General features: G+C 46.8%; 1 protein-coding gene across 22 annotated transcripts in view; it reads right to left on the bottom strand.

The window, feature by feature from the left end:
• DNM1 (dynamin 1) overlaps positions 1-17,084 on the bottom strand; it is a 63,608-nt gene that overhangs the window by 19,847 nt on the left and 26,677 nt on the right. For 16 of the 22 annotated variants that reach the window (XR_011005639.1, XR_011005635.1, XR_011005640.1 and 13 more), the window contains exons 9-15: positions 16,700-16,767; positions 15,547-15,685; positions 7,476-7,562; positions 7,224-7,294; positions 6,713-6,764; positions 5,491-5,502; positions 4,111-4,224 (exon numbers count right to left, since the gene is read on the bottom strand). Coding sequence is in view for 13 of the 22 variants with exons in the window: in XM_068211391.1 (XP_068067492.1) it covers positions 4,111-4,224; positions 5,491-5,502; positions 6,713-6,764; positions 7,224-7,294; positions 7,476-7,562; positions 15,547-15,685; positions 16,700-16,767 (543 nt within the window). In the remaining 9 variants the exon portion in view is untranslated. Of the gene's footprint in view, positions 1-4,110; positions 4,225-5,490; positions 5,503-6,712; positions 6,765-7,223; positions 7,295-7,475; positions 7,563-12,181; positions 12,321-15,546; positions 15,686-16,699; positions 16,768-17,084 lie in introns of all 22 variants that reach the window. The other 6 variants (XM_068211390.1, XM_068211379.1, XM_068211383.1 and 3 more) reach the window with 3 other exon arrangements.

Here is a 17,084-nt window from a genome sequence, read left to right as displayed (position 1 = left end):
TGATGTTTGTCTGCCAGAGAAAGAAGAGAAAATGAGTGAAAGCATAAATGAGGACTGATAAAAACTGAGTAAGATTATGAAAAAATATGCACTTGTGAAAAAAGATAAGTGCATGAATGAAAAGGCTCCACAGAGAATGTAAAGAAAATGAACATTTTCCAGAGAGCACCTGAGAGCAGCACAAAAGCAGGAGAGGAACCACCTCAGAGCAGACCTGCTCTTACGCTCTTTAAAACAAGCTGGATGCAAAAACTCAACAGCAGCCAACTCATCAAAGCAAGCTTCTGGTGACTGGGAGCATTTGACTACAGAAAAAGGATTTCTACCACCTGATCTGGGCCTCAAGGACATGGATTGGGGAGTGGAAGGGGCCAGAGAAGAGGGAAGTGCATGTGTACAGTGGGGGGGACAGTCTCTACTGATCCATGTGTTTATTTGTAAACTAGAATTGGGCAAGAGACACTGGGAGGCACAGAATACACAGCTATTTAGTGCCTGGCAATAAGGTCCCATCTTCCCCAGGACAGGAATACGTTTCAAGCAAAAGAGAAGGCATGAAGACAGAGAAGGAGCTCAACAACAACTGATGCATCAGGAATCAACAGTCTGTAGGGAATATGAAGCACCTGCATGCACCTAAAGTACCTAAAACTCTGCAGCCATCCCTCCTTGTACACACACGGGTCTCAAATGCAGCGACATTGCATGCAACATGTGAATACCCCCAAGCCAATAAGGCCATTCTTCTAATGTAGCCACCCATTCACACAAGACCCAGATTTCTAGTACACGATTTACCTGAGTAAGGACAAAAGGCTCCATCTCTATTGGACATTCACACAAATTCCCAAAAGAAGCAGCAGATATATCCATCCACCCAGCTGTGCAAACACTCCAGCACACAGTGGCACACAGGCACTCCAGAAGGAACAGTTACCCAGCAGAGCAGGGTGTGAGCTTTACTGGCAGGAACACAGAGCACAGCGCTCACTCCATCCTGCCTACAAGGTCCCTGTCACCAGCAGCTCTCTCCGAGCTCACAGATCCTCTTTTCCAGCAGGCAGGAAAGCCCTGCAGAGTCATAGGCACTGTGCATTTCATAAGGGATCTGGGCAGGAGGAATATTCAAATCAAATTCTTGTATCATGTCCACTGTGGTGTTTGCTGAGCAACCAGTGTGCTCTGGTGCTGTGCTGCTGCTCCACTGGGATACTATGGCCTCCCTGAGCAAGGAGACATCACTCTGTACTGCCAGCAGCCAGAGCAGGCTCCTCCTCACCTCTCCTTCCCACTGCTGGCCTGCAGCATGATCCCACAGGGTTCAGGAGATGCAGGTACCTCAGGAGGGTCGCCAGGTCCTGGGAGGCCAAACTTTCTGTGGGGCCACTCTCCATGGGGCCAGTGTTTGACTTATTGAAAGGAGACAGGAAGAAAAACAGAGAGCCCAGGAGCACACACACATGCTCTTGGCAGCAAGGCAGAGTGGGGAGCCAACTTTCCACCCCCGCTTGGCCCACTCCTTCCTTCCCCTCCCATTCCCCAGCACACTCCTTCAGGCCCCTCCAGAGCATCAACAGCCACATATATCCCTGCTAACATGTAATGCTGGGCCCTTTAAGACATTTTAAGCTTCAGTTCCTTTCTTCAGAGGCAGAGAAAAAACAAGCGAGTGCTGTGGAAAGACTGGTATTTCACTAATGGGGTCCAGATGTCTTCATTCCGCAGACACCGGGTCCTGGCTCGTGAGACAGGGCAGGGAGAGGCAGTGTCCCCAGTCCTCTTGGCCCCAGAGGTGCTGGCCTAGCCTTCACCCTCACCCCACCACACACCACCTCACCCTGCTCCTTCCCCCATCAGCACCCACAGCTCTGCTACCAGCACTTCCATCCACAAAAGGCAGATTCAGCTTTCTCCTTGTTCCCTCTGGAAAGAAGCCAGAGCGCAGGGGAAAAAGGACAAGAGAGCCCACAAAACTGCAGGGTGGGGCAGACACAGCCTCCCCCTTCCTTCCAGAGCTGAAGCAAAGAAAGACCATGGTGTACAAGCTTTAAAAACACATGAGATTGTTTCAGGAGCTGAAGAGGACATGAGTCCTCCTGAACTGGTGAAGAAGGAAAGCTCTGTAACAGACATGTAGAAATCCCCTGTCTGCAGGGGACCATGCACTGTAGAGCAGCTCTTGGGTGTTGAGTCAGCTCCATGCAGGACTGAGGTTTGGGATGGGAATCCCCATGCTCAAGGCTCTCCCAGCTGCCCATCAAATGCACCAACTTTTAGCCTGATTCAATATTTGAGTCCAGGCAGACGTTGCTTCCTTTCTCCCTCACAACAGCCAGTGATCAAGGAGTTGAACTTGGGGAGGAAGCAAATAAAACACACACTTCCCTTTCCCCCCTGCTCCCACTCAGTTGAAAACAAAGGCTCCTTTCTCAGAGGCAGCTCAGACCTCATCGGTGCTGGTTCTCTGTGTTTAAGGGACAGGGGCTGGCAGGGAACTGTTTTCATTAGGCAGCTCTGCAGAAGGGAAATGGTGCAGACCTCCAGTTGCTATCAACCCCCAAGGCTGCCCTCCCTCAGGAGGGGAGGGAGGTCTAATCCCCATCCCAGGCAACTGGAATCTATCAACAGTTTATACATCCCCACTGCAGACCGCCCTCCCTCCCACTCCCTGGGGGAAGAACAGGGAATTCTGATCATCTCTGTAATACAGATGTAGCAGCTGGCTTTGATTAAACTACTTGATGTTTATAACCACTCGACCTGCATATGAAGCCCAGAGGAGAGGGAAGCCTCCCCAAGCAACTGTGAACACAAAGGGCAGGGGTCTTACAGCAGAGACACACTGATTTAGCAAAAGCCATTTCAATGCCTGGTTCTTTAATTAGGAAATTGCTGCCTGCTCATCCATAGCAGCACAGCAGTCATCTCCATACAGAAAGCAATATTTAGAGGCTGATTCATCACTGTATTTGTCATCATTTCTACCTGCTGAGAAGGAAACAGGCCCACTGATAGCAACTAGACAAGAATCCAGTCCTAGCTGCAGCTCCCAGACACAATAGTGAGTGCCTCAGAACACCTGAGGGACACAAACCACAATAAGAGGCAGAGAAGTTTCTTCATTTGCAATCAGGAACCCTAATCAACTCAGAGCTTATGACTACATCATACCAGACATTTTTCATCTCCCAGCACATTGAGGGGACTAAACCTTTCAATCACATCCTTACCAGAACCATCCAGCTATTCTTTCTATTTTCAAAGTAATCAAAAGGGACAATTAACTATCTTTGTCTTGCATAGGAAGCAAGACACTGCTGACAGTGATTTCAGCTGCAACGATTCTGTCTGCTTATAACAATTCCCACTGAAGCAGAAACACATCACAGCATCTTGCCAGAATTGCTAATATTCAAGATTATCAAGAAACTCTACAGAGTAGGTCCATGTTCTTATCAGTGATATTCCACATAACACTGTATTTTTGATCAGCAGAACTCTGACCATTTACAACTCAAACAACATTAAATATATCATATTAACTGTCATTTTCAATATCAAATCAGTAAAAAGACATTCCTACTTTGCGTGTTTAAGAGCTGGACCTGGGAGAGATTAATTTACTCGAAGTCAAGATGAGCCAGCACCTGAGCTAGAGCTTCAGTTCCACAGCTCCTGTTGCTTTGCTCTGAGACAGCTTTTCTCTTGTAACCAGGAGATGAATGAAATCATTGCCACGTGCCTTCAGAAAACTCACTGCTGCCCCACAAATGCCTAGAAGTCCAAATATTGGAACTAACCCATCACAGCCTTGATGATCACAGCTGCCACAGCAAAACTAATAAAGGTCAAATTCATTCCAAATGCCTGTCAACTTCCCACTAAGCCAGAACTCCAAGCATAAATATTACTCCTTGTGCGTCAAACAAGCCACATTCACATCAATTCTGAAATACTCAGCAGTACTGAGGCCATGGGGAGCCTGGCCCAAGGACAGCTTGTCACAAGCTGCAGACAGCACTCAGAAGATACATCTGCAATACCCAGTGACCTGAAGTGCTTGTCCTCATCAGATGCCTGAGACTCCAGCAGCGGAGTTGAGTTACTCACCTCATCATCCTTGTACCAGGAGAGGTTCTCTGCTGTCAGGACAAACCAATACTCCTTGGAGCCACCCTTCATGATGCCAATGTTGTTGATGGTGAGCCAGCCTTTCCGGATCACCTGAGGGGGTGGAAGCAGTGAGCATTAATAAGGACAATCATTCCTGGCCTTAGGTGACAGAGGAGGGATCCAAGGGTATCCCTACATGCAGAGCAGTATGGAAAGACAAGGAACATGGTGCTCTCTGCTGCTGCCAGAAGAGCCCCCCATTCAACTGGCCAGTGGAGGTCCTTGCCCCAAAAGGACCAGGAATAGCATAAAAAGGAGGCAGGAAGGAACCTGGCAGTGCTGTGCATTATACCCTCTGCCAAGAGGAAAGAGATACAGAAAGCACTACATCAGGAGTGTCTTGGACACTGGCACAACCTACAAGCACCAAATCACAGCAAAACACCCAGAAAAGGCCACACCTAGAGAAAACCAGGACACCAGCACACCTTTATGCAGGTGTGGAGTGCTTCACTCAACTCAGGGTAGGGAGAAACTAGTTCAGGACACGGCCAAGCACCCCAGAAAGAACTGAGTTTAGTGAAAGAAGTCACTAAGGATAACAGAACAAAATGGTGCATCTGGAATTAGTACCCTGGACTCCAGCATACCCAGGTATTTGGGCAGTCATATTAATCTTGGACAAGACAAGTTCCTAGAAGTTTAGTCTGTAAAGAAGCCAGGCTATTACTCTCTAGGGGACTCCTATTCACCAAGTGCTAGTTTAGAACCCCGCACATGCCATAATCAAATGCAGGTATGCATCAGCCTAAAGGCATTAGCTTTTACTATTACTGCACTATTCACACCCAGAAACATCTGCATGCATTATTGGTACTGTGTTGTATGGATATGCTTGCTGAAAACCTCCTGGCACTGAAAAATTGTGAGACTGCACTGTGTATTAGCTGGTTGCATTGTGTGAGCAACCAACCCAGTTGGCCTACCTGGTTACCTGCCCTGGAGGTACAGGATCATTTAATTGGCAATTTACTCCGTAAAGGCAAACGTAGGAGCCTTGGATGTTCAGCTCCTGCCTTCTAAGCTCGAGCTAGTCCTACTCTCCGTGTGGACAGGAGGGGGCAGTGGAACAGAACCACACATCCTTGGATTGCTGCTTTTTATCTCCACCCACTCGAAAGATGTACCTGCAGTTCTGAATTCTTGCTCAATATACTACCTTTCCACCTTATTTCTGCTTCATCCGTGTCTAATGCCAGCTGCCCTCCTCTCCCCATTTGGCAGCAGAGGGAATAATGTGTTTATGTCCTGGTTTTGCCTTCCCAGATGCAACATTAATGTTCATTAGCACACCCTGCTGAGTGGCCTTCTACTCACCAGGATCTCATCCTGCAAAGGGGAACCATAGCAACAGCAGCAGAGCAGAGAGCAGGAGAGGAGCAAAGAGAGGAGAGATTATTACCAGGAAAGCTGGAGCAGGAGAAGAGAGGCTCAAAAATAAAATAAAATAAATTGGAGGCTGGTACCAAATCTTTTACCCCAAGTGTTAATACAAGCAACCCCCATCCCAAAATAAATCTGCTAACAGGAAAGCGAAAGCACTTTACAGGTAGATCCGGAGTCTGCCCTTTGCACTCTTCTACGCTCAGCTCTACTGTAAGGGACTGCAGAGGATGGGATTCCCTACAGCTGCTCCAAAATGGCTGGCTGGCCAGCCCAGCCTGCTGAGAACGCCTGCCTGCCAACAATCTGAAACACTCTGCAATGTCATGTCCAGGGAGAGATGGCCAAACGTTCTGTTATGAAGAGGAAGGATGTCAGGAGTGAATGTCTGTTTAAAACACTAAGCAAAAGCACTTGCTTCCATTCTCTATGAAGCTGCTTGTAAGGCTTTGTTTCCAAGATCTTCTAGCCAAGACAGCTTTGCCATGCCCCCAGCAAATCTGGGACAAAGTGTCATTAGTCTCTTTTTAATTCTGTGTACGCTCCTTACGGTTCCTGGAGGATTAAGGGAAGTCCTCTCCTCCACTGCTGTCTTCTCCCATGGGTGTGTTCTGATACATACCCACTGCAACTATGGCTATCATCACCCTTTATCTCCCTGTACAGAGATTTATACCCTTCCAGTGAAGTTTTTCAGAAAAAGAGTCCATAAACTCTCTTGAAATCTCTTTTCAGAAAGTAGATACCACTCATGGGAAAGACAACTAGAAAAGACAATTCTCTAACAGTTCAGACCTAGTGTTCTGTACCTCTCACCTTGGCAGGAGAGTTGGCACAGTTAGTGAAGGGGTTGAACAAACAGGAATTTACAGAACATTAATTAATAGGGATTTCTACCAGACAAGCAAGAGCAGATCTTGATTATCAAGCTGCCATTGCCCTCCACTGCTGCCAGATGCTCAGTTCTTCCTGACTGCAGGTAGCCTAAACCACTATCCTCCAGTTATAAACTGTTTGGTAAGTTAAAAAAAAAAAGGCAACACAACAAAACAACTTAGAGCAGTGCTGCATCCAGCCCAGCACTTGTCCACCCGGTAACTTCCAGGCAGCAAACATGTCCTCCTTGCAGCAGTGAAGGAGATGGAACTCGGCCTACCTGGTTACCAGCTGCCTTCTTCTTGCTCATCTGGCTGCTCCTCTGCTGAGCACTGAAAACAACAGCAGAGACATTCAAAACTTCTAAGGCTCTTCTTGATCACCTGAATCCTCTTCCCTTTGGATAGCTGCTACAGTCATTCTGGCCCCCCACCACTGGCTTCCAAGCCCTAATAACCCAATCTTGCACCATCTGCTCTCTCAGCCTGGACTACTCATCTTCTCACTCCCACATGAACCTCATTTGGGTCACAAACCCGCCATAGCTGCTGGGTATTTTTTGTTCTGACACAAATTTAATACTGTAACACCCCCTTCCAGGCATCTCTATTCTTGTCCCAGCCTTGCAATCCAGAGACACTGAAAAAACAAGCAATACTGAGAGCTGCACCATTCTTGGGACAATAGGATCTGCACCAGGGCCTCTGCACCCCATTTACTGGAGCGGCTATAGGACAGAGCCACAGGAAACACACGCAGAGAAGAGGAGGTAATAGGAGGTGGGTGCTTACTTGGCAAAGCCAATGAAATCCTCGTGGTTTGTGTTCATGTAAGCCAGCTCAATGTCTATTAGAAGCATGACCTGCCAAAGAGAGGCACAGACAAGAGGTTAGTGACTGACACTGCTGACGGGGCACTCAGAGCCCTGGACATTGTTCATCCATCCCCTCTGCAGCCACACACCCCCAGGCTCAGGCCCAACTTAGATGTCTCCAAAAGGTGTCCCCCCTCAGTTTCCCCCGACACACACTCCTGATCCCCACCTGATCCTTGGTCCTGCCTTCTCTCTCACGGATGTGGGTGGTGACGATCCTCTCCATCTCCTCACGCAGGTGAGGGTACTGGCTGAGCTGCAGGAGAGAGGAAACACGTGCACATGGGAAAGGGAGGTAAAAAGGGGGCTGCAGCCCCCCACATGTACACATGCACACATACACCTTGCTACCAGATATTCTCAAGGGAAGTTCTAGAAAGCTGGACTTGCAGACAGATTTTTCCAAGTTCCTGGAGGTCTGTGGCAGGCAAAGTTAATTTCTGCTTGCTCTGGGCTTTAGAGAAAAGCCCTTTTCAGTCTTGCAGCAACCTTTCTGTCTCACCAGAGACCTGGTCCAAACTCACCACATTCTTCCTGTCATGAGCCTTTTGGCAAACCCCAGATATAAGTGCACTGCTTCTTGCTTGTTGGGTTTTACCATTAGAACGAGTCGTTTCTCTAGATGTTCAGCATCTCACTGTAGTAGGCTAAGCAGGTGAACGGCCTTTTCTTACAACCTGTTAAGTCCTCTAGGAAGTGAAGTGGATTTCAGTCCCTGTTTGCTGAGGGACTAAGCGAAAGCATCTGTCTCTCTCCAACATCTTCAAGCAGAGACACAGGATCTGAGCAGCTCAAGGGTTTGTGTCTCCAAGAAACACCATGCTCTGGGCATCCAGCTGCTTCTACCTGTTCTCCACTGTGCTGGGCAGGATTACATAGCTGAGATCAATGCTCACATTGCACCTACAGCACATTTTTTGCCACATTACTGAGGAGTGAATCCTTTCCTGACCACACTGAGAAGCAGGACAACTCTGGTAGCTGTGATTCAAGGGAAGGTTATCTACAGAGATAATACCCGAGTTACACTTCTAGAATCAGCACCTTTAAAGTCCTCTGGGTTTCACAAGTACCTGCCTTCTTGCCTAGAGTCATAAACCTCTAGTGATTCCTACAGCAACACCCGTTGCATCTCAGGTCAAGTCCAGCACAGTCAAATAAAATTAAACCTCTAGATCCAGAATCCAGCCCTTTTTTCTCTACTTTACCTATCCCCTGTGAAACTATTTTCCCTGTTTTTTTTTTATGTTGCCTCTAATTTGACTGTGATGTCAAACAGTATTTAACTTGCCCAAGACATGTACTGCATTTGTTTTGTTCCTCCAGCTTAGGAAAGCTTCTTAAACTGGTTTGCCATTTTTTTTGTATACATAATTATAACATGCTACAAAGAACAGTCTCAAAATGTGCAGCATCACTTCTAGAAGCCAGATCCCACACTAACCACCACCAATACTCCTAACATCTGCCAACAAATAGTTTCAAACCCTTTGAGCTCCCTTGCAGTCAAGAAGTTGTAATAGCCTAGAACAGGAATTTGGACTAGATTTGACACTATTTTTAAATGTGTGGCTTGTTTTTGAAGGCCACAGAGGCAGGAAAAAAGTGGAATTTGTGTTTCCCAGTACCACCTTGTCTTGAAAGCAAAAACTGTGTGTTCTCCATGATCTTTTGGTTCAGGCAGCTGGTTGCTTCAGAGACAGACAGAGAAAGCTTCCTGTTTCCTTTGGGGGGTTGGCAAAGGATAGATGGGCAAGTTATGTCAAACAGAAAAACAGGAAGTTGGAAAACCTTTAAGCAAGTCTCAGCTTCTTTGCTTCAAATTAAAAAAAAAAAAATCAACAAACAAACACAGTCAAACAAAAACCACATTAAACCTCCCCCCACCATCCCAGTCCCAACCAGTTCAAATGCACACAAAGTGCAAAACAAGTAGTGGTTTGTTCAGAACCCAGCTCGGCCAGCAACATCCATGTGCAAAAATAAATTGGTAGCATTGGTCCCCATGCAGGAGCTTCTGACCCCAAGCATGCACAGGAGCAGCAAGGGTGGGCAAGGAAAAAGGATAAAGAAGCCACAGGATGTCACACCACCAAGGAACATGCAACAGGGTATAGAGGGGCAAGGAGTTATCACCAGCAGGACAAACAGCACCCAGAAATGCCATGACTCTGAAAGACAGGAGAGCAGGCGACCCTTCGAGGGGTAAAGTCTGTCAGCCTGGGATCATGTCCCAGCTCAGTGGGGTTTTGATCCTGTTTTAGCATCATTTTCCTGTTTAATCAAAATACAAGCTTACAGCCCTCTTTGAAAGCCAATTTGTCCCAATAGTCCTTAATTCCCCTCTTTGCAGATTCTAGGAGTCCTTGCCAGCACACCAGATATCAACCTTCAGCTGAAGGGCTGCTGACTTGCAAGACTTTCCTGCACTTGTGACACACTGCAGTGCAGTCTGGCACAGAAGGTTCCTGCTTTTGGAAAAACACTAGCTAGAATATTATCTTCCTAAATGTAAGGGAGCATGCTTATACCAGCTTTTTGTTGCTTTTGGAGCTATTCTGCAATAGCAAGAAGCTCAGAATCAAGCCAGTCACAGGACAGCTGTTAATGGCTGTCTTCTTCAGCCCTCAGCTTTGTCTAATAGTCAAGAAATAGTCAACTTTTCATACAGGAAAACTGTACTGTGAACACAGATGGGTTTGTCACCTTCTGTGTTCTTTGAGAGTCTCATAATATTCATTCTATACAGATTTATCAACTGTACATACAATGATTTCTTCACCAACTGAGGTGAAATGAAATAATTGTGAGAGACCATAAACAATAACACACAACAGTTCAGGACAGCAACAAACCAAGGCTACAGGACTGTTAAGCTAATTCAAGAGGTGTTAGCCCAAGCAGCCTTCCTTTCCAGAAGCTTTGCAGGACTTCTGGTGAATTTAAAGGTTTTTGTCATCTTTGTAGATGCAGCATCAGTCCACAACATGGCAGGCTGGGTACTACCTTACAATTAGCATCAGTCCTAAAGTAGCCTTTTCCAGATGCTTCCCCTAATAGCACATGCTCTTGTCCATGTCAAGCAGTTAGAGCTATAACATGCAAAATAAATATTGCAGATTAACTAATGTCCCTGTGCTGTTACTACCTTATGCCATCAGAACCCATCTCAGTCCAGCTGAAATCCTTAAGTGGCCTTTTCTTTCTACTCTTTCAGAGGGAGGTACAGGCAAGATTAACCTTCTCACTACATGCAGACATTTGACTTAAAACATTACTAAAGTCATCCTTTTTTTCTTCCAGTACTATTGCTGTGTGTTTTCATTCAGGCAGTTATTTTACATCTAACATCTGCCTCCCTGGCCTCTCTGGCTTTAACCATAGCCATTAGTCTCCTACAGTGTCACTATCACCTTCCTTACAGGATTAGCCAGGTTGCATCACCTTGGAATATCCTCACAGGGTCATCCATCACATCATGGATTAAAAATCCACAGAGCAAGTGGGTATCCAGCCACTCTAATGACAAGGTCCAACAGAGAAACTAGAATTCAACACCCCTGGGGTTTTATCATCATCCTTCTCTCTTCCCCACCCAGAGCAGACATCACCAGCTGGATACAGAACACGGTGCAAGCAATCACAATCATCAAAATAAAAATCCACATTAGAAACAGGCTGAGAAGGAGTTACTCTGCCTCACATCAGAGCCCACAATACGGCAACATCAAGACTCCTCGAAAAATAGACTGGGCAGAGCTTGGGGCATGTCAAAGATGAGTCCTTACAGAGGTGGAAATGAGCTCTGCATTTCTAAGTGAGCCAGACCTTATTAACTCATCTTTTGCCCTCACTCTGAACTCACATCAATCCTTATCTTCCCTTCCTTCCCAATTTAGGGCTCACCAAAATGCTGGTGAGTCTGGCTGTAACCCTGGAAGAAGGAAACTGTAATTTCCAAGTCCTAAAATAGCCCATGGAACATTCCTTTCCAACTCAGTTTCCAGAACACACTTCTGTTGTGCCACATGTTTCTGGCCCCTCGCTGGTAAGTTTAACACCAATTGCCACATCTGCTTTTTTTTTAAAGGAGGCATGTGGTGCCCTCTCCTGGAGGGAACCAGCCCGGGAATCAAAGCCACTCCTGCCCCAGCCTCCAAGAAGTATTTGACACCTTCCCTGTCACTCTCCACCTGTTGCTGCCCTCAGGCTTCACCTCCTGTGGTTCACAGCAAGCAAGGAAAAGCATCACACTACTTCTCCCTGAGCACAGTCCATGGAGTGAGAAATCAGCAGGAGAATGATGCAGAGGGTGTAATGCCTGGAAAAGCTTTTCTCAAAGCCTTTTGGAACTCTGAATGTCTCTTGCAGAACATCTTGCACCTCGAACTTTTAATTAGTTGCTGTTTTGTAGGTGCCACAGCTCAATATGCATTGCAGACCACTCATGCTGTGGGTGGGAGGTCTTTTTCTGGCTTTTTATCTTTTTTCTAGGGTACCTAGATTTAAGGGGGTCCCAGAAATAACAACTAAGAAGTTCCAAATGTGCAGGCAATGGCACAGCAAACCAGTCTTACAAAGGGTTTGATCCACACTGAGCCAGGCAGAGGAAAAGGTTATGCCAGAGTAACCCACTGGGTCCCAGCTCACTGCTCAGCTAAAGAGCCCATCAGTTGTCACCCACTCCCCCTGGCCTGCCTTTAAAATGCTCCTGTACCTGCAGGTTGCTGCTCTCCTCTAGATGCATTGTTACATCAATTTTCTCTCTCTAGATTTGCTGGAGTTCCTGGTGTGTGTGTGTATGTGGAGAAACAGCATGGATGTGTGTGGGAAGGGGATGGGCATTGACCTTTCTTTGATTTTTTGTTTCTTTACCTTTTCGCTACACTTTCTGATGGTGGATGTGAGCTCACTCACTACCATATCCACACACTTCAGACTTGGCTCCTTCAACTTCTGCACCTGCTTTTTCACTATGGCTTCAAAAGCGAGGTCAGGCGTGAAGAGACCCGTTCTGCATGGCAGGGGAAGGGTGGGAGGAAGCAACGAGGAAGAAGAAAGCAAAGCAGAGAAAGAGCAGGAAGGAGGAAGAAAGAAGGAAGAGGGAGAAGAGAGAAAACACAAGGCAAAATGAGAAGTGAGATTTTGGTTCATTCCATTAGCTTACTGAACCAGGTGAGCATTGCTATGGGGCCTGTGCACTGCCAAGTATCAGGAGAGTCTACAGGCAAATGGAAGTGTCAAAGGGGGAATGAGGTAGAGCAGCTGGGCCAGTGAAATGGTGAGCTGTCAAGAGCAAGATGAATGAATGGAGCCCCCAGGGATCAAGTGATCACTTCCTGAAGGAAAGCTTCTTTAGATTTCAAGACAAAACTTTTTGCCAGTGAGCCACTGTCCCTTTTCCTCGAGGTTCAGCATTTCTCATTTCTCTTTATCTCATTTCCCTTTCCTTCCCACCATAGTTATCTCCTCTTCCAAGTTTTCCTTATTCCAGCTGCAGGAAGCCTGAACAGGAGCCAGGCTAAGACCTCAGAGGTCTGTCACTTCCATCTTGTTTTGGCAGAACTGGACTGGTGTCTCTCAGTTTCAGGGATTCAAGCAAACCACTCCACTTATAGAACATATTTCATCTTACCAGCCTTCCCTGCAACATCAGCTTCCTCAGTAAGAATAGATGCACCCAGTATTTAGAAAAGTGCAAAAGTGCTACAGGACATCCACAGCTATACAAAGCATCCATTTTACCATTATATGCAGCATCAGCCCAACATAGGCCTGCTGTGATTTATAAGGAACTATTAATGTCCACTGATATTTTGTGGTCTGTGTTCCCAATGGCTCCACTCAGGAAGAACAGAAAGTTCACAGAAACTAAGGTTACTAAAATATAGCCAAGATCAATCCCATTCAAGACTACTGCACCCAAAAAAGTTTTTCAGCACTTCTTTTAACACTTCAGAGCTTCTACTGGATGCTCTTTGTTACACAATCCGAGTTACTTGCCTTACCATGGGCCATTACTACTTTGCCAGTGCTTTCAGGGAATAACATCCCCTTGGCATGGGAAGGGGATATTGCTTTTCTAAAGCTGCAGTTTATAACCACACCTGGGGTGCCTGCAGCTACCAACAAATCCTGGGATGGCTATAAATAACCACCACTTCATGTAAATCAGGTATTTACTCCTTCACCTCATCTTTCACATCTCTGTAGGTAACACCTGCAAGTCCCCAAGCAACACCAGTATTAAAATACTCTTCAACACATATTAGGGGATGCACAACCACTCTGCCTTTCAAGCAGCAAAGAGTTGGAATATGTTACAGGATTTGGATTCACCCAATGGTATCTCTAAGGTGCCAACAATGCCCCTTTTGAGCAAAGCAAGAGCATTTCCAGAAGACAGTTCACATCCTCTGACCCAGCAGAGGCTTCCTCCCAATCCAGTTGCACAGCTAAGCTCAAGTTATGCTGTTTCCTCCACCAGACTTCAGGGGAAGTCTGATTTTTAAAAACATTAGTCCCTTACAATACCTGAGTATCACCTGATTGACAGTGTTTTGTTTCTTCATAAACAAAATTGTAACCATGGCTACTAGAGCACACACAGAGCAACTAGAACTGAAGTCAACCATGAACACCTTAGCAGTAGGATCCAAGCTGAAACAGATCCTTTATTCCTGAATCTGTGATATTTCCCCTCCATCCATGCGGTCTCTTCTCCTCCCGTATTTCCCACCCTGTTGTACCCACCACCTGATCACCTGAGGAACTGCTGCCTTCAGAACAGAGGGTTTATTCTACAATTACCACTAAAAAGAGGAATGAAAAAGAAACAATGAAGTAAGAAATAGGAAGTGAAGAGAAAAGGATGCAATGAGAAAGAATCAATGGGCAGTCTTGAATAGCAACTGATGGATGGAGAATAAATCAAAAGAAGCTTCAGAGGGCATGAAAAAGAAGGGCCCTTCTGATCCAGTTAGCAGGTGACTCTGGATACTTGGCAGCCCGAGGGCCTGTGCTTACCTGTCAACAGGCTCTAATGGCAATTTTCTGGGTGCTTCCCACAGTCACACACCCCAAGAGAGGACAGCAGGACAGAAAAAGGAAGCTCCTCCAGCACTCTAGAAACCTGAGCAACCTCTCACTGCACCCACTTTGCTCTCCCAGTCTGTCCTGGGGGGCAAAGCATGTGTCTGCACACCTGAGCCCTTCTGCAGAGGCTCTTGGCCCTAAGGACCAGGGCACTTGTGCAAGGGATGGCAAGTGTCACCACTTGGGCACCTGTCCCCACCCTTGCTGAGAGGGGGTCAGACTCTGTGGAAACCTCTGCAGTGCCCATTTACCTGCACCTGAAAAGCCAGTGGCGATTCCAGTCTCCAGTGCCCACCTAATCCTAACTGAGGTGCCTTTTCACCAGCACCCAGCCCTGCCTGAAGCAGCAAGTCATAGCTGAGAAGAATGGCACAAATCATCTTATCTTGCTCTCTTTCAACCCCAACCTCAAAAACAAAAGCTGCCACATCCAAAGGGCAGAATCAAGGTTCCCACCCTTGACCCCAAAAATTACCAGTATGGATCCCAAGGGGCAAAGCCTGATGTCCTCTCTCTTGAGAGAGAGCACAGATGGAGCCCAGAGGCTGATGAACATTTCTAACTTGCTTCTTCTCAGCCATGTGCTGCTATTCCAGATCAGGATATGGACCAAACCAGCCAGAAACCAAGCCAAACACCACAGGAACGTTTCCTTGAGATACAACCCACAACTGTAAGTGCTGCAGCTCTAAATTTCAGCCCCATACATCCCCCAAGGGCAACTCTGGGATTAATCCTCTCAATTCTACAAGAACAGAGGGAACAAAATTTAAACCCCAGTCTCTGGCTTGGAAAATAAACCCAGATAATAAATTTCAAGAAAAATGCAGCCACAGAGAAAAACCATTGGTTTTCAAGGGAACCAGGAGTCATGCTACAGACAAAGGGGTGGCCAGGACATCTCCAGAATGCCTCAGCTCTCAAAGATTCAGGGAGCAGGGCCATAGCACACATTCCACAGAGCTTCCTTTCTGTTTGGCTTGCTGGCTGGATCGCTCCAGGCTGGCTCTGCTCAGGTCTAGTCATGCTGAGGAGGTGGTGAAAACACCAAGTGTGGCTGCAGGCAAGTCCCTGCCCAGGTCACGATGCTGCGCCGCAGCCAGCGAGCAGGTGGAAAGTGCCAACTCCATGCTGCCTCTGGTTACCTTCTTGGTGCACTGTCTAACAGTATTGATTAACTCCGAAATGACCATGTCCACGCATTTCAGGCAAGGTTCTTTAATCTTCTTCACCTGCTTTTTCACAATGGTCTCAAAGGCCATGTCAGGTGTGAAGAGACCGGTTCTAAACACCCAGGGTGGGGACAAGACAAGGCAGGAAGGGGAGAAGGGGCAAGGAGAATGTCACAGAGTTACACACACATCTTGGAGCAGGCACCACCATCACCAAAACCCGGGACATTTGGTCTGGGAAGCGTCACATCCCCTGGAAAAGCCCTGACTGAAGTTCATTAAAAATGAGGGATGCTTGGCACTTGCAAGGATGGAAGTGCTGAGGGCAAAATCCATCTTAGCTGGACAGTCATAGCCAGGTCACCATTTCACCTCAGCCTAAAGGTGGCAGGGGCTGACCCCTTCACAGTGTATTTGACCTGAGAACTGCGCAGGAGATGAGACCTGCTCTGGAAGATTTTCTTAAAGGTTAGGACACTGACATCTGATACCCTTTATCAAGTTCAACTGGTAGCTGACCAAGAGAAAGGAATGAAAATAAATCTAGGTCAGTGTTTGTTCACATCCCTGTGTGCAAAAGGGCTCCAACAGGCACCTTCCCAAGAGCAGCACAACTCGGGGTCTCAGGGCTGAATTTTCTGACAACTCACCTTCACACTGAAGGGAACACAAGCCTGCTTGCTAACTATGTGGGTCCAGTGGGACCCTGGTGATGGGCACACCATTGTTCCCTCAAATCTCTAGGGGAGGAGGGGGCTCTGTACCAACACTTGTTTTGAACAACTAACTGCTGGTTAGTGTGAAAATCAATGTTTTTGTTTTAACTAAACAAAGGAGTAATATGAGGTTGCATCCCTCTTCCTACCCTCTCCTATGTAAAGGCCCAAGAAGGATGGAGAAGATGTCAAGACACCCAGGCTTTTACCTTTTCGGCTTCTGTGACTCCCACATGGGAAAAGAAAGCAAACTCACTTGAATGATTGTCCCTATTCCCAGATTCAAGCCAGAGGTTATCCCTCCCTTTGGCTGACCTACCGTACCTCTGAAGTCTTCAACTCCATTTGGAAGGTCTAGAAGTATTTACAAGGCTCTTCAGCCAGAGCTCTGCCTAGTGTGTGATACGTGCCTGATACCGTGGATGTTCTTGATGGCGTAGCTGATCTCCCGCCGCAGCTCCTTCTCATCAAACTCCATCTGCACCAAGAGAGAATTCCATCACAAACTTTCTGACACTGATTTGCACAGCAGGACACAGCAGCAGACTTTGAAGAGAAGAGGTCCCATGCCAGCACTACCATGTGACACATGAGATATTAGCCCAAGTGCTGGATACAGAGTCCAGTCACAAAACTGCTGGGGTTAAAGCAGCACACCCTGGACACACATGAACAGCTAAGGGCCTACACTTACAGATGCCCCAGCTGCTCTTAAGGAGTTTTTTTGAGGTAAAGCACTAGGACTGAAGTGCTAGATGGCTTTCTAAAGAAAATTGGTTTGCCTTACAACATTTA

The sequence above is a fragment of the Anomalospiza imberbis genome, chromosome 21 (genome assembly GCF_031753505.1).
Source record: "Anomalospiza imberbis isolate Cuckoo-Finch-1a 21T00152 chromosome 21, ASM3175350v1, whole genome shotgun sequence".
NCBI lineage: Eukaryota > Metazoa > Chordata > Aves > Passeriformes > Viduidae > Anomalospiza > Anomalospiza imberbis.
The sequence above is the reverse complement of the archived record's forward strand: the minus strand, read 5'-3'. Positions and strand labels throughout refer to the sequence as shown.